The sequence below is a fragment of the Rhynchophorus ferrugineus genome, unplaced genomic scaffold, assembly GCF_030347505.1.
Source record: "Rhynchophorus ferrugineus isolate W39M unplaced genomic scaffold, kcgeb_rfMv2 rfM3, whole genome shotgun sequence".
Lineage (NCBI taxonomy): Eukaryota > Metazoa > Arthropoda > Insecta > Coleoptera > Curculionidae > Rhynchophorus > Rhynchophorus ferrugineus.
In genome coordinates this window covers 53624407-53648003 of record NW_027472582.1, presented here as the reverse complement: position 1 = coordinate 53648003, position 23597 = coordinate 53624407, and the positions used below count along the sequence as shown (strand labels likewise).

The 23597-nt window shown below is 33.4% G+C and overlaps 2 protein-coding genes across 4 annotated transcripts; both read left to right on the top strand.

Moving 5' to 3' along the window:
* Positions 1 to 6644: 6644 nt before the first annotated feature.
* Positions 6645 to 15056, top strand: LOC143193467 (uncharacterized). Of its 3 annotated transcripts, none has more exons than XM_076399687.1 (7): positions 6645 to 6784; positions 7133 to 7278; positions 9655 to 9779; positions 9834 to 9997; positions 12497 to 12694; positions 12757 to 12943; positions 14772 to 15056. In XM_076399687.1, the coding sequence occupies exons 2-7, from the start codon at positions 7138 to 7140 to the stop codon at positions 14989 to 14991; spliced, it is 1035 nt and encodes a 344-aa protein (XP_076255802.1). In that variant the 5' UTR covers positions 6645 to 6784; positions 7133 to 7137; the 3' UTR covers positions 14992 to 15056. The 3 variants fall into 3 exon arrangements, with proteins under 3 accessions (XP_076255802.1, XP_076255801.1, XP_076255803.1); XM_076399686.1 differs by having other exon boundaries at positions 6648 to 6784; positions 7121 to 7278; XM_076399688.1 differs by having other exon boundaries at positions 6765 to 6784; positions 7113 to 7278.
* Positions 15057 to 17815: 2759 nt separating this feature from the next.
* LOC143193466 (uncharacterized) lies at positions 17816 to 20941 on the top strand. Its single transcript, XM_076399685.1, has 6 exons — positions 17816 to 18000; positions 18106 to 18230; positions 18283 to 18449; positions 18507 to 18704; positions 20436 to 20622; positions 20683 to 20941. Exons 1-6 carry the CDS (start codon positions 17860 to 17862, stop codon positions 20900 to 20902), a joined length of 1038 nt encoding a protein of 345 aa, XP_076255800.1. The 5' UTR covers positions 17816 to 17859; the 3' UTR covers positions 20903 to 20941.
* The last annotated feature ends 2656 nt before the right edge of the window (positions 20942 to 23597 follow it).

The window sequence follows — 23597 nt, the reverse complement described above, 5'->3', positions numbered from 1 at the left end:
TATATGTTTTCTTATCCTATTATGTCATCTTATCCCGTTTATCTTCAGGATCACATAACAAACATGTTAGTATAATTAACAAATGTTATCCACGACACAAGGCATATTTGATAATAAATACTTATATTATGTAGGTATAATATATTTAATAAAACAGTGTAGTCACGTCATCAAAATGTATGACGTTAAATCGTTGCAATGTTGCCGCATCAACGTTAACTTTTAACTTATCTTGGTCTTGACCTATAACAAAATTCTAATGTAAATAAAATTGTGAAACAAAAATATTGTTATGAAGTATAATTAACTTTAACTTTATAGTACATCTAATGCATATACTATCGAAGGACTTAAACTACAGTTAATTATGCAGCTGCAACATTTTGTACGTTAGAGTTGTTTTATTATAATTGAACTATTTTCGACATAGTAACAGTTTGAAATAGTTCACTCTTTAACATACTATCTTCAAAATTTAATCTACGTCTTCCAAGCCATTCTTTAATTACAGCCTTTGTCGATCCACCTTTTGGGATTTTTTATTCTTTGACAGTTCTTTGACAGCTGATTTTCAAATCAGAGCAAAAACTTACCAACCAAGACTTACAAATCTCATCAGTGTTGACGATCAATATGTATAATAGCTGCATATTAATTTTCGGGCATTCAATACATATTGTATCATGACAAAATTCTGGAAGTCAAGATATTGATAAGATGGGTCAAAAAATGTGTACATCATACTGTACACCATGTTTCTTGTTAAATAATATTCACACATTTACATACATTTTGATTATGGCTCATATAGCAAATTAATTCAACAGATCCTTATCTAATGGAACCAATATGCCCGAAGAAGTAAACATTTTGAACCGAAAAAAAACTACTTCCATCACACGAGACTTTCACTGAAACTAAATTTCTATGAACTGTTAAAATAAATGTCGTTCATAGACCAACATTAACAAGTATATGATACAGCAACACTATGCCAGTATCATCATCTCTTTCCATATTCTTGTTCTAATTATCGATATTTCTTGAACTTGATTAATAGCTTGATTAATTTTACTAATTTTCGTTCTTCCGCAATCTGCAAATATTCATCAGCTATACCAGACTGTATTTTATATCTCGCTGGTGGTAGGCAATAACAGTATTGCCTAAAGATTATTCATTATTATTATTTGCTAATATTTTGAATTCAGCAGGTAGCCCCAGTCGCGTTTGATAAGAGACGACTTTTATACTTTGTCACTTGGAGCCATAATTGTATTATTACATGATCCAAATAGTGGTCAGATCCATAACAAGTCCTCACATCGAAAGCACATCGTTAAGCGTCGAACAAAATCCAACGCCGCTCTATTACTAACGTCTAAATTTTTCTATGTTAGCAGATGTTTCAGGTGTATGAATACGGTTTTAACAGCCAAAAAATTATTTATGAGACAAATAACACTATATATATAGCCTAACTCTGTGTAACTCTGTTCTTCAGAGAGAATTAATAAATCTTGCCAATTGTTGCCAATTTTAAAGCCATAATCTCCTTCTATCTAGCATATATGGTCTTCCCTTCGCAAATTCCATTCTCCAGTACAAATCTTTTTCCTTGATGACAATTGGTGCTAATTCTGGCATATCGGTTTTCTCAGTTGCGGTAGTAATTCGTAAGTCAATTGACACCGTAGGTGGTTTCCCTAATTTCCTAGTTCCAATCACTATGGTAATGGAGGCGCTGGCAAGATTTTGGCGTAAAAAGTCGTTTTCTATTCAGTCACAGAGGAATCACTGCAACATTTCACATTATCCGAGAAATTAAATCAAATTAAATCACACGATAGAATTATCTCGCTAAGGGAGCTAAATCCACTAGCTGAAGAATAAAGAATACAACCAAAACATGTAAAAACAAAAAATGTATCCCTTTTCAATACCAAAATTCAACCCAACAATATATAATATAACAAGATTAATAACGTAGAAAATTTTAAAACTCAAAAGTTCATAGTATCCGAAATCATTATCAAAAATATTAAAAAATACCCAAAGAAGGCTATTAAATTAGCAAACATTATTAATTGAATTCTGATATCATAATATTACTCCAGAGTTTACAAACGCCCGTTGACCTGATTTGTCCCATATACCTAATAGCTGAAACAGTAATTCTGCAAGAATCCAGAAACAACTTCATGATACGGTCCAGTAGTTACATTTCTGGAGGATTCAAGTTAACCATCAGAAATCCCAGGCCATCTTCTTCCACAAGAAGCTTTTTGCACCGAGCACCGTGTCTTAAAATCGAGAACGCCCAAATTCCATGATCAGAAGAAGCCTCCTATCTTGGTCTCCTCTTAGATCGGAAGTTTAGTTGGAATTCCCAGATTCAAAGGTACTTCCATAAACGTCAAGATATTGTCAACCTGCTGTTTGCGCTCATCAACCGGGCCAGCAGGTTTGCTCTTTCAATAATATCTCTCCTCTACAGGATGCTGGTTCGATCAATCATTCTATACGGCTCCAGTGTCTATTTTAAATACGTCTTACCTAATCAGGTGAAAGGTCTTCAAGTTTTTCAGACAAAATTTTCAGGAGAATAATCAATGACCCCTGGTTCATCAGGAATAATCAAATACATAGAGAAACAGATGTCCCCCAAGTTTACAATTTTATTTCCCAGCTCTACTAGAGATATATCACCATTCTGCGTCTCCTGGATAATAGATGTATTACCGAGCTGGTCCATATTACCTCCAGAAATCTTCGTGCCCTTACTCTATCGCAGCTGACGCTACCCCGTCGTACTCTTACTCCCAATTTCTTCGACCTTTTCCGTCGAGCGATTAACTCATATACCGCGATCTACATGGTGTAATAACAACGCCGTGTCCTTGCCTGGCCCTCGTGCTCTTAACGGTGTTACCTACTGTGTGTGTTACTTAACGGTGGAGTAAGAAGTATCAGTTAGGGTCATGGGATCAACTGATAGCTTGGGGTTTAGTGGATAGCTCAGAGGCAGTCTCCACATAACCAGTCCAATTCGCTTATTCCTGCGAGTCTCTGCAACCAGGTATCCGTAACAGGATTTCCCCACCCGGTTTCAGACCAAAAAACGGTAATTCTGCACGCTATAAAAATTATTCTGTTGGAGAATCAAAAAAGATTCTTGAAGCTCATCAACCTTACATTTCAACTTGCAGCAGTGACAGTAAAAGTTTTTTTAGCTCTGAATGACCAGGTTGTTTTATTGGATAGTCACTCGAAGGCTCGAAATAATTCAAAGAATGTTTTTCAATAAATATCTTGGAACGCATAAGGCATTATCTTCCTTAAAGAAACGTTTTGTAAATGTAATGTTTGTTTGTTAAATAGTAACTAATAAATAAGTTAAAACTCAACGAGTATTTCTGCATTTAAATTCAGCGGGAAAACAGGTAGAATGCGTTCACAATAAACATCCACTGCATATTCAATATACGTTATGCCATCTATAGGAAACTCTTCATAATTAATTCACAATCCTAGTAAAGTTACTTACTTTTAAAGTGCATATTTTTAATTACAAAATCTTGATAATTTTTTTAAATTTTTTTTATTAATCTCCTAGAACCTCAACAATCTGCTCGTGGACAATAAGTATTATTATATGATTTCAGTTATATAATATAACTACCCTCACATGTAGAAGATCACTTCAGTAAGTGATCAACTTTACAACTTATAATCTAAATCTTAATCTAGATATTATTCTAACTTATTTTAAAGTCTACCCTAAGTTATTCTAAAAATTATTCTAGCTTATTCTACAGATTATTAAATTTCGCTCTATGTGCCTATTAATCAGTGCGTATGGTAGTTTGCGCTTGAACCTACGCACTTCACTGTCACTAATATGTGATGTCACTAATAGTATTTCAGAGTACATCGCACTAACACTCCGATCTTAATAAATCAGTAGTCAAAATACAAAAAATGCAAAGTTTTATAGTAATACAATGTATGATTACCATGAGTAAAAAGGAGTTAAAAGTGTTATAATTATTATTGACAAAAAGGTGATTGCAATTTTTTTTAATAACTATTATAAGGTGAACTTTTATAAACTCGTTTTGGATTTTCCTAAAAAAATTAAAATATTTTTAAAAAGCACATATCTAGTAATACTTATCCAATAGGACTATACTATTAGCACATTTAAAACATATTCTATATAAAGACATATAGAGAAAATCTTAAAAGACATATTGAGAAGAAAATGAGAAAGTACTTTTTCTACTTCCAGAGAAGAAAAATGCATCCAAGACTCATCGAGAATTGTGTGATGTTTATAGTGATGAATGTGAAATGAACACCAGTGTCAGAAATGGCTTGTTTGATTTTTGTAAATTGTAATTGTAAATCAATTAAATTTTTATTTGTCATATTTCTTCTGGTGGCATTACTACGAAACTAAACATCGGCTATAAAACAACTTTGAACTATTTATATAAAACCGGATGTCAAAAGGCACTCGATATTATACCACCACATAAATTAATATTGAAAAATGTTATTGGCCGAGATTCCATTTGTCAAACGTTGTTGAAACGAAACGAAATCGAGAATTTTTGAAACGCATGACTACAGGTGATGAAAGACGATTCATGTACGACAATATTGTCCAAAAATAATTGTACTTGTAATCGAAAGCCGTAGAAGCCTCATAAACAAAGCCCCCATTAATACCAAGTATGATGATGTGTGTTTTGTAGGAATGGAAAGAAGTTATTCATCATGAATTGCTCCAATCTACCCAAACCATTCATTTTCCCTTTCTTTTGGCCCGAAACAGGATAGGGGAATCCTGTTACGGATATCTGGTCGTGGAGACCTGCAAGAATAAGCGAGTTGAATTGGTTATGTGGAGTCTACCTCTGGGCTACTCACTAAACCCCACCCTATCAGCTGACCCCATGACTCTAACTGATACTGCTTATTGTTAACACCGTTAACAGGCTCAAGGGTCATATAAGGACATGGCGTCATTATCACTCCAAGCAGCTTGTAGTACCTGAATTAATCGCTCTCCGGGATAAGTCGACACGATTGGGAGTAAGAGCACGACGGGATAGTGGCGGCTGCGATAGAATAAGGTCACGAAGAACCGAATGAGTTATTGGCCTAAAATATCGGCCAACTCGGTAATAAATCTATTATCCGAGAGACGAAGATTGGAGGAGTATCGCGAGTAGATCTCGGATATAAAATCATGAAATAGGGGGACATCTGTTTTTCTATGAATTTAATTATTCCTGACGAACCAGGGAGCATTGATTATTCTTGAAGACGTTTCACCTAACTTGGTGAGGCCTATTTGGGATAGACACTGGAGTTGTATAGAACGACTGATCGAACTAGCATCTTCTACAGGAGAGATTTTATTGAAAGAGGAAACCTGCTGGCCCAGCGCGAACTGTATACAATACCAATATGGCAATACCTTGACCTTTTTAGAAGGACCTTTGAATCTGGTAATTCCACCTAACCTTCCGATCGAAGAGAAAACCGAGATAGGTGGCTTCTTCTGATTATAGAAGTAGGGCGTTCTCGATTTTAAGACACGGTGCTCGGTGCAAAACGCTCCTTGTGGAAGAAGATGGCCTGGGATTTCTGAGAATTGACTTGAAACCTTCATAAATGTAACCACTGGACCGTCTCATCGAGTTGTCTCTGGAGTCTACCTTGGATATGCTGCTTGGTACTACTCTTGAAGAAGCAAAGTAAGCAATGTCGTTTGAGTAAAATACTGCCTTAACTTGTGGTCTCCGAGGAATATTAAATAAGGCGGGTTTCAGAAGAATACTCCTGCGTCGATGGTTTTCCGGCTGGAGAGAATATCTTTTCTTCACTAATGGAACGATCGTCAATAAATATATAACAAAATATACTATAATATCGAGAAATGATTTGATAAGAGCGTTTAAGTCATCGGGTAGACCTAACCGAATGCATTTCGCCACTAAGCCTTCGAGTCAAAAATTCTCAAAGGCTTTGCTTAAATCCAAAAGGATCGTTCCAAGTTTTTCACATCGATTAAAAGCACAGTTGATTTTTACGGCCAGCTGATGAGCTTGAGTAAAGGCTGAATGTTTGGCGCGTAATCCGAACTTCTCATTTGGAATTATATTGTTTGCCTTCATGAAATCATTACCCTCTAATTATTAACCCTCTACTATCAACAGCTCATGCAACTGAAGCAGGCATTTATAAAAATAGTTAACATGATTTATGATGGCTTAATGACTTAACATGGCAATGAGTCTATAACATAATGGACATAGCCCACTGATATATTTAATGGCCGTCATTGCCCTATTCGATTACTATTTGTTCCAGTAGCCGCAAGATGTTCTTTGGAAGAAATAGCATAAAGTTGGATTCAAAAAGGCTAGTAGAAATCAACTGATTCAATTTTTCTATATACCGACAAATTGTTGCCGGAAGCATTTTTAAATAATAATAAAGTCTAGTATTTAAGCTTAGGCAACTACAAATACAGCAACGTATTTATATAATGATTATTTGTAAATAATATGCAAACCATTATGTCATAAAATATGTTATCTGTTTTATTAGACCCCAGAACTAGAATTAAAAAAATTACAAAATCAATGTAAGATAAAATACAAAAATAACACCATTTACTAACGATAAAAGAGAATAATGGCAACCTTGGTAATGTTATAAATAAACATTTCATTCACTAGAAAAGTTTTAGGCGTGTAGAGGATAGCTGGTAAGTCAGTTCTCTGTTATTAGTTACTATTGTACTGTTATTATAAATAAACGTTCATACAAATTAGTTTAATAAATTAACTTTCCAACCACTATATTACTGAATATAATTTAATGTCTAAAATAAATTTACCAATGCAAATAAGTGTTTATTACCCGTTCTTGAAAAATAAGACAGAAGGTATCATGTTTTTTTAGTTAGCATGAATAACATCGTGAGAATGATAACATTTCGTTATCAATTTTTATTGACTGAAAGAAAAAGAAAACTAATATGTTATATCCTATCAAGCAAATATATAAATTGGTACCAACTAAGATGAATACAGTTGTTTAGTTGATTTAATAGAGAAAATGGAGGCCTTGAGGTTCACCGGCAAAACAAAAAAGCTCGAGTATGTCCAAATCCCAATTCCGAAGGTTTCCCAACCAAACCAGGTATTGGTAAAAGTAGCGTTTTCAGGAGTTTGTGGTACAGATCTGCATATTATCAGCGTAAGTATTTATTGAGATACAATTTAAGACATAATATATAATGTAAATGTAATAATTCTATAATATCCATCAATACATATTAATAAATATATGCATACATAAATATATTATAATTATTTAGACAGTTTTCACCAAAACGACAGTATGTGTAATTGAAAAAATCATAAGACTTATCGCAAATAGGTTTTTTATGTAACCAAATTGTTTTAATCTCTTAAACACAGTACATTCATATCAACGTTTTCTGTAGTTTTTCGAAACATGAATTGAATTATGTCGAGACCTGACTTCTACAGTTGCTCTTCTTAAAAAAAATATTCCAGGTTGTCCTTCAATCAATGAAGAGCTTGAAATACAATATAAATTTGTAATAATTTGATGGGAAATATTGGAATTAGACCTAAATAATATTAAATACCCATCATCATCATCTCCAGTTAGTCAAAATTCAAGAAAAATCATCATCATTATCAATCCTTAGCGATGAAATGCATTGTCATATTAATAAAATAATTCCATTTCCAATACTATCTTGAAAATTTTGAAAAATTTGCCACTTTCTTCTCCAGTATACCTGATCTTTCTCTAAAACAAATAATCTGACCGAAGTGCATAAACAATTATACTTGCTCTAAATAGTATAATGTCAACACATTGCCCACTAAAAATATTAGGCCTATAAATTAGTTTTAAAGGATTTTTTTAATTAAAAGCTTTATTGTAATAATCAGTACAATGTATTTTATTCCAAATATTGTCCATCGATAGCCGCTATTTTTTTCCATATTTCCATCTCGAAAGAACGAGATCTTTTGAGGCTATCCACGAATCGACCTTTTTTTTGGCATCTTTATAAGAAGTGAAGCACTGCTCAGATATCATAACACAAATGTCGATACAAGTAATAATCATAACGAGCAAGGTTTGGAGAATACGGCGGGTAGCACTTCACATTTTAATCTTTCCAATTATATTTTCACCGATTTTGCTGATGAATAACATTGTTGTGTCTTATTCCGGTCGTTTTTCTAGCAGCGCTGTCCTTAGTAACACATCAGTTGTAGTCGATAGCGATCTCCATTCATTCATTCCTTCATTGAGTACCGCCTTCAAATCCTAATCATCAAAATATGTCGACTGTCCAGAATACTCTTTGTCTTCTTATCAAAATCCCCACATTCAAAATCTCGAAATCAGTATTCACACCTTCAAATCGATGGAGCATGGTTGCCAGAAGCTTCACCAGCTCTCGATGACTTTCAACCACTTTTTATCTTCAAATTGAAGTAAGAAAGTACGACTTTCCGCAAATCCGATTTACTCGATACAAATTCAGACATTTTCAACGCACTGAAAACTTTTTTTGTTCACACTTCGACGAAATGACTGGAAAATGACATTGGAAAGTGGAGCCTGTCAGAGAGGCTACAACATGAAGTTAGTTACAAGGGTGTATAATGCGATTTAACACACAGTAACACCATTATAGGCCTGATAAAATAATAAAATAAATATATTCTGACTCATTCGTACCTCTAACTAAGATTAATAAAATAATTCTTATTGATAGGATTGATAGTTAACAGAGCATGACTAGTCCATAGATAGTTGTGGCATTGATATTTGTGATAGGTAAAAATATTAATTCTGATGCGTAAAGTATTGTAGGTCATGTCCAAGCTGGGCAAGACTGTCGTGAATGTCTTCAAATAAACTAAATATTAGTTATTCGCTAGTCGGTAAACTTTATCAGTTAGATGCCCATTGTTGCTATTGACAGCGGATAGTTAATAGATGCAGACCATAAATCGTAATATATGTTAAACTGTAGATACTTCAATGTAAAATGTAAAATTATGTAAATTCACTGTTTATTATACATATTTATAATATAATTATCACTTTAAAATTATTAAGTAAAATTGCCGGCTTGGTGGCGCAGTAGTAAAGGCGATAGGACGGTCCTCCTATTGTTGCGATAGCCGCGGTTTCGGATCCTGCTGGGGCATGGTCGTAAATTTATGTTTGTGAAGTCTCCTTTTATATATATATATATATAATAACTGTTTATTATACATATTTATAATATCATTATCACTTTAAAATAATTAAGGAGACAAATCAACAAGTACATAAATATAATCGTATGATATATTGTGCTGGACTGACAAACAAAACAAACGATGAAAAACAAATCTCCAGTTTGATATGATAGAACACGGAAACAATTTAAAATTTAACGGGGTCACCATACACAGATGATTATATAAAGAATTTTAAACTTATAATATGCTTACATATTATTGAATGTATTAATAAACAAGTGATTTTCATAATTTATAACAACTTAAAATATTCCTATGTTGTTCCTTTCAGGGCGATTTCCCCTGTTTAGATGAAACCTTTACTTTGGGTCATGAATTTTCCGGTACCGTTTATGAAGTTGGTTCTGCCGTCCACAACGTGAAGAAAGGTGACAAAGTAGTTGTGGATCCGAATGAGTAAATCACGCTACACTTATAGTGCATAGTAATTTAATATCGTGATTTTTATAGCGGATGCAGATGTTGTGATTTCTGTCACTCTGGTAAACCACATTTCTGTAAAATTGGTGGCAAAACTAATCTTGGCGTGCATAACAATGGTGGATGGAGTACTTACGCCTTAGTACCAGATCATTTAGTGCAGAAATTGCCGGAATCAATTACGCTACAGCAAGGTATGTTCACTACGGTTACATCTAGCAAACGAAATCCTTTGGTATATATATATATATATATATATATATATATATATATATATATATATAAAATATAATATATTCGCACTCACAAATATTCACATATTTCTATTTTCACACATTTATATTCAACGTATAGCAGATTAAATAAAAAGACCAACTTCTTATAATCCTTATGATAAAACCTTTGTTCTTTTATGTGAACCTAACTGTATGAATTTTATTTTGTCTTATATCAGAATCATATTTTAGAAATATTTTACTTCAGAATATATTTTTTTTTGAAATTGAAAATTTTTCGTAACAAACTAATAACAAAACTTCATTAGAGAAATTTTAACCCCCAAAGATACATGATTGTAGTATAAGGAATCTTTAGTTCCATTTAGTCTCGGACGCTTGGAGTTTGAACTACAAGAACTTGAAGATGCGTTTATGCTATATGTTTAGCAAATCCAATATATGTCATAGACAGGCTCATCTGCCAAAGTATTTTTTAACCATTTTTATTGGTCCAATAGAGGAATCTCACCACAGTTGAAAGTCCGCTGCAGCTGTTCTGGCCTCGGACAAAGTTATCCTCTTTTTTCTCAGATCTTTTTCTATCTGTATCTTCCTACCAAAATGACGATTTCTATTCTATCTTTCGTGTAAAAGATAAATTCCGCATGTGAAGAACTGAAGAAGTGTCTTTAATTCCATTTTTGCAATGTTCATGAACAGCGAAATAGTTACAAGGACTTAACCTATTTCTATTGTTAGTATAAAAATTTTGATTCCCAGACATTTTAAACACTTTTGTTTACAAAATAGGAATAATTTTTATTAATAAAATTAAATTAAATAAAAATTATATTAGACGACTAATTTCTTCTGTATATGTAACTTTATTGTTACTGCTCTTTCTACTTTTAACTTCACCTTACTTCTTAAGCCTTAAGCCTTCTTAACCATCCTTTAAAAAAAAAGATTCAATAAAATCTATTTTCCAGTGATAATTCGAAGTTGGAGTAGCAGGCCATAAAAATAAATCATAAATATATGTTTATAAATATATCTAATAAAATATACGATACTATAAATATATCTAATAAAATATACGATACTATAATATATGAATATTTTAAGTAGATGCTCAACAACAACTGTTTTGTGTATTCATAGATTATTGAAGGAATGGCGGGGAGATATGCAGGAAATGCATTAATATCTTATACTTGATTTAAAAACATTGTTGTTTTCTATTCATTGTTGTTATTGAAGTTTACGTGAAAACAGTAGAAACTTATTTATTTAATAGAGGATGGATAGGAATATTAGTTTAAGGTTAAGTTTGCAGTATTACAGATATATGAAAAAGAGATACAAACATTTTGGGACTTCGCCTAACGCCTGGTGGGAAAATTCTTTTTTTGTTCCCAGCTAGGAAGACCTGCCCATGTATCAACGGCTGTGACTAGCATGAGTGCTCGGGTGCACAAAGCGAGAAATAGATTTTTTTTTCGTTTTCTAGATTGACCAGCTAGAACCAAATGGTCTTCGGCTGATGTCGCTTCAGGTTCGGGATATGTTTGTTTTGCGGGCGACAGAGACCCTGGGTTACGACTGGGACTGCCGTAGTTTGTTTACTACTGGGGTTTGTGGACGGGTAGGGATTTTATTAAGGTGTTATCGTGTGCTAAGGTTCCTATGGAAAACCTCACACTGAGCATGTTTATGAAATTTTCCACAAACGGGATGCCTAATTCGAGGTGTGTCTTGACGTTCCTCATAAACCATGGGGCTCTGAGTAATGCACGGACTTTTTTGGATTGGAACACTTGGAGCAGTTCAAGTTTTCTCTCCGAAACATACATATACCACACCTGTGCTCCATTGAGGCAGATTGGACTGACTAGCAATTGATACAGAGTCGCTTTCTGTGGGATTGGGAGTGAGAAATAGAGAGACGTTTTGGTGTTTTATACTCTCTGCTCCTGCGTTTGTTCTTGAAAGTACGATGGCCAATATTGTCGGGACGTCGCATTTCTTGTCGCGTTTCTTTATTCGTGTGCCTTATTTATTATGTTTAATTTCCTCAGTAAATATTCGAAATCTGCTTTTCTTGAACCATTGATTAATGATATTTTTTTGTAAATCAAATGCTGACAAAATTTTATTACTATTCTTTGCAAAATAACTGCACTTTCTAGTTATGTGTGTGCCGATATAAGGTTTATTTAAAAAATATTAAATATGGCGTAAAAATTATATGTACAGTCCCATAACTTTTTTGAAGGTCTGAGATGAGCATTATTAAATTGGTTTTCAACGCAATGGACTACCAAGTTCTTTTGCACCAAGCACTATTCACCAAGTCATACCATGAATTGTAAACCCCAAAAAATTAATTCACAATCTTAATATTTATAATGAAGATGAGTACGTAATCTGGGATATGCTATAAAACTTATATAATCGACTTTTTTTACAATTCAGGTTCTTTGGCTGAACCAATTTCATGCCTTTCTCATGGCTGGGACATGCTATCTCCAGTACCTGTTGGTTCCAGAATACTGGTCATCGGTGCTGGTATCATTGGTAGCTTGTGGGTGTGCTTGCTGCATCTTCAAGGTCATCGTAAAGTCACCGTCTCCGAACCAAACATAAACCGGCTCAGTTTTCTTAAAAAACTCGGTAAATATGCCTTACCAACAACGAAGTTTACATCTTAAAACATGGACATAAACATATTTTAGAAACTGGATACGATCTGGTAACACCAACTCAGCTGGGTGAGAAAAGCGCCGCTGATCCCAACTACCATTTCGATGTCGTCATCGACTGCAGCGGATTCTGCCCAGCCATAGAGCAAGGCTTGAGTCTGTTAGACAAAGGCGGTAAATTGTGTTGTTTCGGAATACCACCACCAGGAGCGAAAATTAGGTAATATACAGAATTGACTTTATCATTTTTATCATAATTTCCATTTATCCATCCAATATCCATTTTCCACAATTTCCAGTAAAAATAACCATGCTTAAAATGCCATCGGACTATCATTGACAGGAAATCCTTGTAAATTATAAAAGTTTAAATATTTTCAAATCAGATTATCATATCAGAAATCACTGAAAAAACCATGGTCTTGTGGATATATGAATGGAGAGTGAAAATGGGTTAAATGATATTATTAGACCCAGTCAAAAGTTATTGTGCTTTGAAAATAGAGATTCCAGAAGGTTATTTTCGTCATATTTTGCCATCTTACTTCCGAAAAGGGAATAAGCCAGCGCAGGCTGATCGAAAACTATATGGCCCTTATAGCAATGAAGACTTAAGTAAACACCAATGTCAGAATTACTGTGCTCGTTTTCATTCTGAGCCAGTCAATCATTGGCGAAATCTCGTAGCACCTCTACGGAACTCGACTCATTTGAACAGTGACCATGAAACATAAAACAGATCAATACGATCTCCACACGAATTAATGATTTTAAAAAAATGAACCGACCAAGTTTCCACTTGTGAATTGAGAGATTTTTGAAACGAATGATTACCGGCGATAAAAAGTGAAGCCCGTATGATAATAATATACGAAAAAGATCGTGTTCAAAACCCGCTTTTATGACAAATGTTTAAAGAAATAATTGGAATTTATCAATAAAAAATAAATTGTCCTCCATCATGGCAACACTAGATCACACAGATCTTTTATGGCTCGTATGTCATGCTTTGCTCCTCGAAATCTTTGCTGATATATGATGCAGTATATATGGTACATCCATAGACAGAAAATACTGCTGCTGCTGAGTTGAATGATTCACTGATTTTACTATAAGTATAAGGCACTCTTATCTCACAGAGAGACTATATCTATATCCCAGAGACAGATATTTCATTGTGAACACAGACATTTCATTGTGAACCAGGGTGACGAATACACTGAACTACATCCAATATATTCAGGTGTTTCGCAGGGCAGTGTCCATTGTTATATCTCCTGTAACACAGCTAACCTACCGATCTCAAACACCACTACTATGGCAACATATCATGACGATACGGCAATTTTATCATATCACGAGAGTCCAATATCAGCTACAAGGAACCTCCAACTTCATCACCACAAAATTAATTTGTGGTTGAAAACATGGAGTGTCAAGAAGAATGACACAAAATCGACTCACCTGACGTTCACCCTGCGTAGAAGGACTTATCCTCCGGTATACCTTAATAATCATGAACTCTCGCAAGCAGAAATGGACCAACGAGATCACGTCGCGGCTCTTAGCATAGCGAATAAAACAAGTAATATGTTGAAGGTAGCGACATCTACATGTTTGACATCGCGAAACATTTCCCCAAAATTTCCTATGAAGTTAAATCTCTATTTCTCTATGACTAAATATTAGATTAACTCCTGCTTTCACGCCTCACAAAAAATTATGATTTATTAATAGCCACACGTATCACTCACAATTACCTCAATTAATTAATTATTGATTAATATTACTTCTTAAAGATAACCAAATTATTAAGTTCGGTTATTTATAAATGTTATATATATATATATATATATATATATATATATATATATATATATATATATACTAGATTAGATTAATATAGATTAATATATATATAGGAATATATTAATCAATATTTGTCTGGATTTACTGCTTCGATCAGTTATATAACTAAGTAATATTTATTACAAACAATATTAATTAATTATATAGACGTAAAATAAATGTGTTTTGTTTTGTTTCAGCGTTGCCCCATTTGACCTATATGATAGAGAAATAACGATATTCGCAGTCAAAGTAAATCCGTACAGTTTCGTGAAATCGATTGGATTTCTGGAAGCTCTAGGGCAGAAATATCTGGATTACGAAAAACTCGGTATACAGGTGTTCGACTTGAAGGATTATCAGAAAGCCCTAAGCGCTCTAAAAGCCGGACAAGTTGCAAAAGCCGTTTTTAGATTGTAATCATTTAAGCTGCTGTTATTGAATGATATATACTTATGGAAAATATATATGTTAATTATACGAAATTTTAGTGACATTTAATATTGACCTAGATATAGACCTAATAGAAAAATCTCAGTAGTCAAAATTCGACGGTAATTTAGTCATTTATCAAAATAAATTGATAAACTCAAAATAACTTCATATTTTGGCAATAATTTAAAAAATATATTAAAATTAGTTAATTTCCAATATTTTTTACATCGCAATTCAATAACAAATAGACCAATTAATATTAATTACCAAAAATCAAAGGTACTTTTAACCTAGCTAAAATGTAACCATTTAAATAATAAAAGACACTCACTTTTACTAATTACTACAACTAAATGCGATTAAGTCAACTGAAAGTATTCATTAGGATAACAAGTTCTCTATAACATAGAAAAAATAGATGTTGATATATTTTTATATTTCCTACTATGATACCGTTGGTAATTATATTACACATATAAGTTATAAAATATGAAAGGGTTTAGAAACCAATATCCATTCAAGACAAATGGCCCCTCAGGTCATAGTACAGTCCTTATCCAGTGCAATACTAGTCATATGATATAATACTTCCTTCCTAAAGAAAAGACCACAGGGATCGACGTGCCCGGTGTCCGGTCAGGACAGCTTATAGTTGAAGATTTTCGAAATGACACCATTTTTACCTAAATTTCTATGATATACCTCCATGGAACTCCACTTCACTACTTCGAATAACTGTGAAACGATTTCCAATACAGCGTCATACATTTTTTGGCAAAATTAGTTTTTTTTATTCAACATAATTCCCTTCAAGGGTGATACACTGATTATAGCGACCCTCTAACTTTTCGATACCATTTTTGTAATACGATTTGCCCTTTGCTTCAAAATAGGCCTCAGTTTCGGCGATCGCCTCTTCATTCGACGAAAATTTCTTCCCAGCAAGCATTCTTTTGAGATCTGAGAACAGGAAATAATCGCTGGGGACCAGATCTCGAGAATACAGTGGATGAATTCATGGATTTTTGCCATCGTTTTCTTTTCTTCAAATGCGGCCGCTTTTCGGCGATTTCGTCCTTCAAACGGTCCAATAGCGCTAAGTAATAATCGTTATTAATGGTCCTTCCTTTTTCAAGGTAGTCAATGAAAATTATTCCATGCGCATCCCAAAATATAGACGCCATAACCTTGCCAGCCGACTGTTGCGTTTTCCCACGCTTTGGAGCGGGTTCATCGTGTGCAGTCCACTCGGATGATAGTCGATTGGACTTCGGAGTGAAATGATGGAGCCATGTTTCATCCATTGTGACATATCGACGCAAAAACTCGGATTTATTACGCTTGATCATCTTCAAACACTGCTCCGAATCATCAACTCGTCGTTGTTTTTGGTCAAAAGTGAGCTCGCGCGGCACCCACTTTGCACAGAGCTTTTTCATACCCAAATATTCGTGAATGATATTACGTACAGTTAGTACACGTTCAGTTTATATCTTTAGAGTGTCAGCTATTTCATTCAATTTCAATTTACGGTCATTCAAAATCATTTTCTGGATTTTTTTCGTCGGTAAAAACCTCTTTTGGTTGTCCACTGCGTCCACCGTCTTCGGTGCTCATTTCACTACGTCTAAACTTAGCATACAAATCATTGATGGTTGATTTTCCTGGGACAGTGTCCGGAAACTCGACATAAAGCCAAGTTATTGCTTCAACTGTATTTTTTCCCTTCAAGAAGCAATATTTTATCAACACGCGAAATTCCTTTTTATCCCTTTTTGTCACAATAACAAAAGTTGCTTCACTCAGAATGCTATGATTCACAAACTAATGATCCGACAGCTTCAAATTTATATACGCATCTTTTGAGGGTTAGAGCTAACTAAAAAATACATAGATTTAATTCTAGTAGGGCCATCTATGTGTCAGGCCGGGGACTTTTCAATTGACCTCTTAGTAAAATAATGAATCTATTGAATATTATATATATATATATATATATATATATATATGAATATTATATATATATATATATATATATATATATATATATATATATATATATATATAATATTCATAAATATATATATATATATATATATATATATATAATATTTCATATATATATATATAATATTCTATATATAATATTATATATAATCTAATAATATTATATATATATATATATGAAACTAGAGCCTTATTATCATTAACTATAATAAAATGCGAAGGAAAAATCTGATCCAATTTTAAAACAATTTTTTTGCATTATATTCGTCATCTATGTCAGCTATATATACTATAAACTATAAAATAAAGTCAATACAGAAATTTAAATAAATTGTATTAATTAACAAGTCCACTGCTGGTGACAATTTGTTAAATTTCAACAGATGTCGTCGACTGTTTTGTTGACGGTAAATTTACTGTAAATACAATCATTAACACCAAACTAATGCTAGTTATGGATTCTTCCGTCTACAGCAATAAACCTGTTAACAACGACAATTGTTCTGGTTCATATAAAGCAAAAAAAAACATTATTCAATAGACTATATACATATATTAAACTTTACCTCTCTTAATATATCTTCTATTATAATTTTATTAAAACAATGTAAACAAATATAAATAATTAGTAATATTATCCCTTGCGGAATATTTTCACCCCCATATAAACGTTTTATATAACTTTGACGTTATAAATGTAATGTTTATATTATTTCTTACGCAAACAAGATTAAATGATAATCTTTGTATCGAATTCGTAAACATGTTGGCAACTAATATGTACATAATTTTTTCAAACATTTGCTTCCAAAACATTTATTACTATACATTATCACATACTCGAAAATGGAAGCTCTACGATTTGATGCGAAAGCAAAAAAGTTAGAATACACAACAATTCCCATACCCAAAATAACAAAACCTGATCAAGTACTGATTAGAGTAGCTTTTGCTGGTGTTTGCGGTACAGACCTCCACATAATTTCAGTAAGTAAATATATTCATTATGTTAAAAGAAAAGTGCTCATTCATTATCATTGGTTAAAAAATAAAATAACACCATATTAATAGTTATTAATACTTCGATGATAGGGTGAATTCCCCTGTAGTGATGAAACCACAACCTTAGGCCACGAGTTTTCTGGAACTGTAGTAGACATCGGATCCGATGTAAAACATGTTAAAAAAGGAGACAAAGTTTCCGTAGATCCTAACGAGTTGGTATTTAATACGTTGCATTTATTATTTTTTAATATTCCTTAATTTTAGAGGATGCAGATGTTGTGACCATTGTCACTCTGGCAATATTCACTTCTGTGATGTAGGCGGAATAAACAGCACGATTGGTATTCACAGAAACGGCGGATGGGCCAGTTATGCCTTGGTACCACAACACTCAATTCAAAAATTACCAGAAACTGTTAATTTAGAACAAGGTTCGTATGAAATGCTAAATTCGGTTTAAACTATGACACAAACAAGGCAATTTATAGGAGCTTTAGCCGAACCAATTTCATGTCTGTCACATGGCTGGGACTTACTATCACCAATACCTGTGGGTTCCAGCATTTTGGTAATAGGTGCAGGTATCATTGGAAACTTGTGGGTATCTCTATTGCATCATCAAGGACATAGAAAAGTCACTGTTTCTGAACCAAATCTTAAGAGGCTCCTTTTTACTCGAAATTTAGGTAATTTATTTTTAAATAATGTTTATATTAACGATAAGCCGTATCAGCGCCATTCGATATCCTCTTTCCTCGGTCAACAATTTTCAAGCTAACAATTTAAAATGTCTTATTATTGATAACGTTTATTGATGTCTCAAAATCATTTGGAAAGTAACAACAATAACTTAAGATACATTTATTGAGTTCCTACATATTATGCAGCATATTTAATAATAAAATAGGAATAAGGGGGGTATAATTAATATGACTGGTGTCATATAGTTGGTTTTTAAAAATATATATTAAATATGCTTCGTTTTTAATACAATGATCTTTTAATTCCAGTTAAATATCGGGTTTGAACGACTCTGTTAAGACACTTTATCAGGCGCAGGCTTGTTTAAATTTGATTAAGTGTCTAACATGAAAGATGACGTTAATTCTTAAGATCTAAAACATTAGTTCTTCATGCCTAGATTTATATATTAAACAATATGTTAAACACATATTAAAACAAACGTATTAAATTTACAACTAAAACATTTAGAATAAGCGAACTTCACTACATTAGTTATTCTATTCTTTAGATTTCTTTTAAAATATGTAAATGGAGTCTCTATCAGTGGAAGTACGTTTTCGGATTTAAAAACAGGAAATTATCACTTGGTGCTTTATCTAGCAAATACGATATATGAGACCCAATTATTATCCATGCTTTGGAACACAGGGTTCGATCTGTTAGTTCATCATGATCTTAGCCAGTTCTCGGAGAACAGCAACTATGAATATTCTTCACCAAATCTCGCCACAGTTCAGGAAGGGCCTCAACCATTCGAGCCTAGGACAATGTTAGTCCTTTATTTTTCAGATGGCTTTCTATGATCTTGATCGATGTCTTTTTTGGAGCTGTTCGCTACGCCCTCCACCCAAAGAGTCGATATTTCCACAGAAGTCTATTAGAAATTCGTTCACTGACATGTCCATGGGCCGCTCTTTGGTGGCTAATATTCTGTGATAAATCTATATTTTGTCAACACTGATATACCGACGTCTAAAGCCATTTCAACTTATTTTTTAACACGGCCAAATATTATTTTGAGGTTTGTCTTGAATTTATTACTTATATTAAATTTGTCTCACCTATGTGTTCCTTTTACCAACTATGGGTTTATCTGGACTGGACCTAAAGTTTAACGTGGGCTCTGAACCACGGTCCTCAGCATTAAGCCTACCGACTGGCGAGTGATCAACTTTAGAAATCATCCCAGAAGACATCCGGTCTTACCCAGCCTGGATACTAGCGTGACTGGAATCATTTTCCTTGTCGGATTTTACACTCTTGCCTAGAACAATTACAAATTTTAAACAATCACAAACATAAATTTACGACCATGCCCCAGCAGTATTCGAACCCGAGGCTATCGCGACCACTATTTAAAAAAAAGTCTAAAATAGGTATATCAAATAATTTGGACCCATTCAACCACTTCACCTTTCCTTCTCCATGATTGTTCACAATATACATTTTGAAATTACTTTTGAATTTGAACTGTATTTTAATTTAACAGTCTTGGTAGATTACAATTAAGAACTTGCAATGTTTTATGAGCTTGTTTCTTTATAGTGAAACTATTCGAACTTGTTTCCATTATAGTGAAACCACCTCATTTGTTCCATTGTAAATTATTTACAATTTTTTAAATTCATATTAAATAAACAATGATCTATTAACGAATTATTCTACATTTGTAGATACTGGTTATGACCTTATAACGCCAGATCAACTACAACAAAATAAAGAAAACGACAAGAACTACGGATTTAATGTTGTCATTGACTGCAGTGGTTTTTGTCCAGCGATTCAACAAGGCTTAAGTTTGTTACACAAGGGAGGAAAATTATGTTGCTTTGGGGTAGCACATCCCGATGCCACTATCAAGTAAGTATTAGAAAATAAACGTCTACATATAAATTCTAATTTAAAACGTGATTATTGCAGAGTATCGCCAAACGAACTATTCTTCAAAGAAATTTCGATATTAGCGGTCAATGTCAACCCCTTCAGTTTTGTAAAATCAATCGGGTTTATCGAGGCGATGGGAGATAGATACCTAGATTATCGCAAATTGGGGATCCAAGTGTTTTTGTTGAGTGAATACAACAAAGCTGTCGATATGTTACGTGAAGGCAAAATTGCTAAAGCTCTTTTTAAATTATAATCGCTGTTACTCATTGATCAAATAAATTCATTCTTGCCACATTGTAGATATTATTTATACTAACTGCACACAGCTAAGAGTGACTATAATTCAATCTGGTTAAATTCAAAAAAGAAGTTAAAGGTTACCTCTCTAGTAGGTTATATTTTATTTTAAAATTGAAATTGTAGTATACCATACTTTCGTTGTTCCATCAGCCATGGCTATAACATAAATACATTGACATATATAGAGTTGGAATTAAACAAACTGAGTATATGACATATGACTTGATTCCAATGTCCGTTGCGGCTTCTCATAGTGGCACGATCCAATTTCCGATGAATCTGAAAGATGACTGTGGCTATGGTGACTTTCTGGATATCCGTAGATTACAGTTTATTAGCCAAGATTCGGAAAATCCCACGACGAAAATTTAAAGAACTGTTACAGAAATTACACTAAACAATGTCCTTTGAAAGCCATAATTATAATTTACAATGTCATACAAAATAGTTTTTAACTGGGCCATAAATCTCGCAAGTTTAGTAGCCTATTTCAATAATTTAACGATAACACTGAAGAAAAACTAAAAAATAACTATGTTATATAACAAACAAATATAAAAACAGTCAATTTTATAAGAGAGAACATTGTCCTTACCTTATTCGGTCCAAGTACTGTGAACTTCTCCACTCTTACCCTGGCCGCACGCCCCTTTATACTAGTGGCTCTAAATCTCACAGCGAGATTGGCAGTGTATTTGTGGTGGACAACTGGGCATTCCGTTTCAACCTCCTTGAACAGAGTTCAGTATTGATCGCTGAACTATTTACGATATTCAAAGCTTTATCCTATATTACAACAGAATCCTTCAAAGAATGGCTAATCCTTACTTATTCCCGAAATACCCTCGAATGTTTCCTGGAACAGAAATTCAACCATACCCTGGTCACCGACTCACTGTCAATTATCCATACTCTCTATCTGAATAGCTATAGGACAAGTTAACTGTGGATCCTTTCTCACATTGGCATACCGGGAAATGAGCGCGCGAATAGTGTGACTAAACCGACAGCCTCCTCTCCCCTCCCCATCATAAATATTTGTATCCTTACTGATCTTATCCCATTCGTTTCGTGTTTCACCAAGAACGAGGTACAATGTCGTTGAGCCCAGGAGGCCAACAACAACAGGCTCTTTGAGGTTAAAGCTGATTTTTGCTCCTCTCATCACGTTCTTTCCCTTCATCACCATACCGTAGCTCTGAATCGACTGAGAATCATTTAACAACTTCGAGCCCGCCTGCTTTCTGTGAGTTTTGTCACCTTGCACTTATTTCAGTCTACCACATACTGAACGACTGTCTACGACTCATCCAGATTAGAGCTATATGGACTGCAAAATTTTAGAAATTCCTTAACAGGAGAAAATACAGACGACTACAGATTTCTACGAAAAATCGATTTTTTTCATAGAGTCTAGCCTATGCTAAGATAAGTGTCGCTGACTACAGAACCATTACCACTTCGGTATAGGTGCTAGTGTCTGCTGTCTGGATAGAGTATCTACTTCGTTATGGTTGTGTTTATAGTCTTGTATTTGTATGCATTTTTAAATTATATATAGACTATTTATACTTTTAGCCCCCCCTGTTTGTGTTATTAATTTTATTTTATTTATTAATTTATTACTTTATATATATACTTTATGTCTGTCTCCGTTCCCTTTATACCAACACCGTACTGTTGTTTAATCGCGAAATGATGACATCCATCAAAGTGACAAAAAAACATAAAAATATCATTACCTATTATAAAAATATAAAATAAATTACAAAGATTGTAAATTTTGTGTTTATTATCCACAATAGTAGATAAGAAAAGAGTTAAGACCTGAATTCGAACTTATGATTCAATTAAAATTACAAATTTGTAATTATGAAAATTACAAAATTGTTTCAATAAAATTAAACAAACATGTTTACTTACTCTTCACACTTGTAATTCCTACGCAATAAATTTATACAATATGTTCGTATTCAAGTCCAATGTTTGTTAATATCCAGAATAGCCTTTTTGCCAGCCTAATTTATGTATTTATTTGTGTATTGAATGATTAAGCTAGCTTGGTATCAGTACATTTCTTGGGAACAGAGCCTAAAATATTTTAAATTGAATAATTACAATTGCTGTTAACGGCTGAGGTAGCACGCTGCGCTATTCTCTTGACACCAAAGTTGATTTAAGTCACAGTAACGAGAACAAATTATTTGCCCAGTCTCTTTGGTGTACTCTCTTTCTGAAACTCCGTTATAATTTTTATGTTACTATTTCAAACTTATTTTATTTAGAGGACCTTTATTGGAAAAAATTACTTCAGGGTCAAAAGTAATATAAAATGTTTTATAATATTTACTGCATCTAGCGCTGTCCAAATAATCAATTTTTACAAAATTTTTACAAAAAAAAAGAAAAAAAAATTATTATAAGTATTGACCATTTGATTCTATACATCTTGTCCATCCTTCAGACAATGTATGGATACTGTTTGTCCTTTGAGCAAAACTATTCATCAAATCATTTTTTTAACTTTTTGGAAATTGGAGGCTCTATAAGCCATTGATGCGAAAAATTGCTAGTCAGATGGGGTAAGGTCTGGAGTAATCGGCGGGTTCGATAATATGTCCCATCTAGTATTTTATTTTCAAGGCTTC

Bases quoted from the DNA above. Each gene is read 5' to 3' on its own strand.
- LOC143193467 (XM_076399687.1), top strand. From the start codon at position 7,138: ATGGAGGCCTTGAGGTTCACCGGCAAAACAAAAAAGCTCGAGTATGTC. The intron at 9,998-12,496 runs GTATGTTCACTA...TTTACAATTCAG, and splicing joins ATCAATTACGCTACAGCAAG to GTTCTTTGGCTGAACCAATT. The intron at 12,944-14,771 runs GTAATATACAGA...GTTTTGTTTCAG, and splicing joins CCACCAGGAGCGAAAATTAG to CGTTGCCCCATTTGACCTAT.
- LOC143193466 (XM_076399685.1), top strand. From the start codon at position 17,860: ATGGAAGCTCTACGATTTGATGCGAAAGCAAAAAAGTTAGAATACACA. The intron at 18,231-18,282 runs GTTGGTATTTAA...CCTTAATTTTAG, and splicing joins GTTTCCGTAGATCCTAACGA to AGGATGCAGATGTTGTGACC. The intron at 20,623-20,682 runs GTAAGTATTAGA...TGATTATTGCAG, and splicing joins CATCCCGATGCCACTATCAA to AGTATCGCCAAACGAACTAT.